The 4485-nt window shown below is 55.8% G+C and overlaps 1 protein-coding gene across 1 annotated transcript in view; it reads left to right on the top strand.

The window, feature by feature from the left end:
• The window catches only part of DIDO1 (death inducer-obliterator 1), a gene marked incomplete in the record, with an annotated part of 41785 nt that overhangs the window by 21075 nt on the left and 16225 nt on the right, over positions 1-4485 (top strand). Inside the window, 2 exon segments of the mRNA XM_027767690.1 lie at positions 3296-3752; positions 3893-4052. Of these exon segments, the coding sequence (XP_027623491.1) occupies positions 3296-3752; positions 3893-4052 (617 nt within the window).

Here is a 4485-nt window from a genome sequence, read left to right as displayed (position 1 = left end):
CCCCGTGAGCTGGGACGCCCCCTCGGTGGCTGCTCTTTTAGCCACTGGTGTAGGCCTGCTCCCTGCGGCCGCACCTCCCCACATTGCAGGCAGTGGAGGCAGAGGCAGAAGGAGGCTGTGCTGACAGTGGGACGGGAGACACTTGCTGAGTAGTGGAGAGCTGGGCATTATGGGGCCCGGTCGAGGGGAGCTGTGTCTCTGAGATGGGCTGGCATCTGGATATTCTCTGCCCTGCACTTGTGTCCAACTTGGTGCAGTCGAAGTGAGCTGGGTGTGTTTACGGGCTGGGTCCAACCTGGTGGGACAAAGCCAAAGTAGGAGGGTGGTCGTGCAGTGCTGGGACACCAGCAGGGAAGTGGCAGGCGGTGGCCCTCGGGGCCTCCAGCTTCGGAATGCTGCACTGTGCACTGGGTGCCCTTCCCCAGAGCAGTGAGGGCCGCAGCCTGCCCTGCAGGCGTGGGAGTGGCTGTGCAGCGGTCCCTGCAGCCCTTCCGGCTGTCGCTGTTAGCAGGGCACCTGGACTGTGGGGGTGCCCTGCAAGCCGCCTCTGCCTGTCCTTGAGCACACGGTCGTTCTGCCGACCGCCTCGGGGTAAAGCTCAGGGTTGGGAGAGGCAGCCTCGCAAGTTACCATGTTGCCCTGAGACCTGGTAGCCATCACTAAGGACTCCTGGTACATGTCCTGTGACGTCCTCGGTGCTCCATTGCCATTCGGGAGATGCCTGGGCTGCCTTTTAGGAGGTGTTTTCTCTAAGTGCGGTATTGACTTACTCTGAGCCCTGTGTGTGGGAGAAGCGGCCGGCTGCCCCTGCTGCTGCCTGGTGGGCCACACTGCAGACGGCAGCTGGGCCTTGTGCTCCGGGGCAGAGTCCCTCGGCATCACCAAGCACTTGGCCCTAGCTCTGAATGTTCATTCCCGCCCTGCCCCACAGTCCCCCAAGAAAAGGGACCCCACTGGGTTTATTTAACCTCCATTCAGTAGCATTTCTTCAAGTTAGATGCTCCAGACTTCGTGGCTAGTAGAGGTTCAAAACGAGCTTTCACACTAGGCCACAGTGCCTCCTTAGCATGAACCAGGACGGGTGAAAACACTGGAGAGGGACCAGCAGGTGGCGTAATCGTTACATCACTGCACTCCCATGTGGTTGACCACAGTTCGAGTCCAAGGCCTGGTAGCTTAAACTTCATTCTGGGCACATGTACATACATGCCCAAAACCAAGAAGAGACTGGAGAAGGGATTGTGCCATCCCCCTGGGGGTGGTTTCTTGCTTTCTGTCTGTCTGGCAAGCGCACACGCCCTATAGCCAAAAAAAAAAACACTAAAAGAAGTGCTGGAGAAGCGCGGAGAGCCGTCTGCAGTGGCCCTGCTCCTACTTGTCAGATGCCGTGGCTGTTTATCATCCATATTAAACCCACTCCACGTTGCCATATGCTCACATAGTCGACCTCGGTTCAAGTCCCAGACCCAGCAACTTGAAACTCAGGCCAGGTGTCTGCGTGCATTCCCTAAGAGAAAAATGGAGGAGAGGGACTGAGATGTGGCCATCCCCTGGGAGGAGATTTCTCGCTTTCTGTCTCTGTCTCTGTCTCTCTCTCTCTGGCAAATGCACATTCCCTATAGCAAAAATCTCTTAAAAACGAAACGAGACCAGCAGGTGGCGTGGTAGTTAAGGCACTGGGCACTCCCACATGGTCTACCACGGTTCGAATCCTGGACCTGGCTTGCTTTCTCTCTGTGTGTGTGTGTGTGTGTCCAAAATAAAATGAATGAATGAATAAAATTAAATTAATTAAAAAAAAAACTTAACGGGACCAGCAGATGGTGTAATGGTTATGTCACTGGTCTCCCATGTAGCTGACTGCCATTCACATCCTGGAGCCAGGGACTTAAGACACACCAGGCACATGTGCATCGTGGCCATGGGGTGGGTGGTGGTCTCACTCTCCCTGGCCAGCGCTTGTGCCCTACAGCGAAAATCTCTGAATCCATACACTCTGAGGAATGACACACGTAGAGGTGGGGGCTGGTGTCAGGTGAGCACAAGCCCTCATAGCGTGCAAGGCTAGAAGTGTGGGTACAGAGATCTGGGCACCGCCACACACGACCTGGACCTGCCCCCCAGGGGACACCTCCGCTACACTGGCTGCCACTCAGTTGGAATGCACCTGCCTGGGGAACTCAGAGCCACCTCTCAGTTGTTGCCTGTGTGCCTCAATCCCCATGCAGCTCCAGGGGCCAGCACAGCCTGCGACCCTGGGGCCCACCTGTCCCTAGGAGTTTCACAGCTTTGTCCCAATCTCTGGATTCCTCTGATTATGTGGAATGCCAAAGCCAGACCACCTATCAATGCACAGGTTCCTGGTCCCCAAGGGTAGCAAGTGCTGGGCATGGCCTAGAACGGGGTCAAGATGTCCCCGATTCTTCACCAGCAGTGGGAGCTACTGTGCGAGTTGGGTGTGACTTGTTTGACCTTTATACTTCCTGCCCAGGTGGAATGATCACATCACAACTTGATCATCATGGGGACATCTGTGTGTCCTTGGTATCTAACGCTAGTGTGACAACCTCATTGACCTCCTTGGTCTCTTCCCCTAGGTTGCAAATCTCTGTCAACTTAGGTTGTCAATAGCCTTGTCTCTGGCCGAGGAGGACAGAGGCTCGCCCTGCCTGCGTGCCGGAACCTGGGGCAGAGCCCCTTGTCTGCCCGCACTTTCTGGAAAGACTTAAGTTTACTGAGAAGTGTGCTCAAACTTCACGATGAAAGTGCTGTTCTGGGGACCAGCAGATGGCATAATGGCTGTGTTGCTGGATTCCCATGTAGTCGACCAGGGCTTGATTGCGCGTGTGCGTGTGTGCCCAAGATCCCGAGAGGAGAATGAAGAAGGGATTGCGGAGGGGCTGTCCCCGCTGGGGGGGGGGTGATCTCTCGCTTTCTGTCTCTGTCCCTTCTTCCTGGCAAATGCATGTGCCCCATAGCAAAAACTTACCAAAGAAATAGTGCTGTCCGGGCACCACCACCTTTAGTGATGTGGAGTCTGCCCTGTTTGAAAGCTTGGAGGGTCGGTCTTAGGTTGAGCCTTTAATGCCTAGAGTTTATTGGCAGAAGTAATAGATCTAATGTGATCATGAACATCTTTCTGAAAGCGCAGTCACTGATGTCGGTGCTCTGGCCATACAGTTCACGTTCCTTTTCTGCATCTGGGCACCAAGGTCCTGGTACCCGGCAGTGTGCTCCGTAGGGTGGGCTGTGGTGCCACGCTCTCCTCTCACCACTCCTGCCCTCTCCTTTATAGCTGTGAAGGAGGACAGACGAGCAGAGGACAAGGCGGTGGCCTTGAAGAAGACAGCCCCGCCAGGCCCCTCGGTGGGCAGGCAGCCTCCACCTCGAAGTCTCCTCCCAAAGAAGGCTCCTTTTGCTCACGTGGTGGCACCCAAGCCAGCCATGAAAACGTCACCTTCGGGCTTTAAGGGCACCATCCCCAAGAGGCCATGGAACTCGGCCGCTCCCTCGGGTGGCACTTCAGCCAGCCGGCAGCCAGGAGCAGCACCTGCAGCCCTGGCAGCCACTTCGAGAAAGCTGCCCAGCTCTACCTCGCTGGCAGGAGCCAGCAGGAAGCCAGTGGCCTCTTCTGCCCCCGTGGCTTCTCCGGCCACAGGGCGCCTCGGGGTTGCTGGCCCTGCTCCGTCACAACCCAATTCTCAAATCCGGCAGAATATAAGGCGCTCCTTGAAGGAGATTCTGTGGAAAAGGTGAGCTACTGTGTTTGAATTGGTTTTATTTTTTTGTTGTTGTTCTGATAGGGTGGTCTTTGCAGGATTGCCCTGCTGCTTAAGAATCCAAACACTTGTAAAAAACAAGTGGTTGAGGTTGTCCCTTTTCTTCTGTTCAGAGTCAACGACAGTGATGACTTAATCATGACTGAGAACGAAGTCGGGAGAGTCGCCCTCCACATTGAGAAGGAGATGTTCAGCTTGTTTCACGTCACAGACAACCGCTACAAGAGTAAATACCGCAGCATCATGTTCAACCTGAAGGACCCGAAAAACCAGGTGGGTGGGCACCATCGGGCGGCACAGGCCACAGCAGCACAGACTGGGGACACCTACCCACCTGTGACCCCTGGCAGTAACTGTCTTCTGCAGGAGTCCGTACGCCCTGTTGGTGCCGAGGGTGTTCTCGGACCTGTCCTCCTCGCGCTCCCATTGGCTCCCCAAACCTCCCTTGTGTTTTGCTGGATCAGTCTCTAAAACTGTTGGCTCTGAAGTTCACGTACATCACCCACTGTGTGGGTTGACTGTACTCTGGCTTTGAGCACCTTTCTGCCTGTGTTCTTAGCCCTCATCAGCTGAGCAAGCCGACGCTTGAGTAATGCCGAGAAGCACCTGTCTGCACAGAGGCTGCCTCTCCACAGGCCCAGGGGCACCCGGGCCTCACGCAGCCCCGGGGTGGGGGTGGGCGCACTCTACACGGGACCAAAGCAGA

This window comes from Tupaia chinensis, unplaced genomic scaffold, assembly GCF_000334495.1.
Source record: "Tupaia chinensis unplaced genomic scaffold, TupChi_1.0 Scaffold144472_1, whole genome shotgun sequence".
Classification (NCBI taxonomy): domain Eukaryota; kingdom Metazoa; phylum Chordata; class Mammalia; order Scandentia; family Tupaiidae; genus Tupaia; species Tupaia belangeri.
Note: the sequence above shows the minus strand (reverse complement) of the source record. Positions and strands in the feature narration are given on the sequence as shown.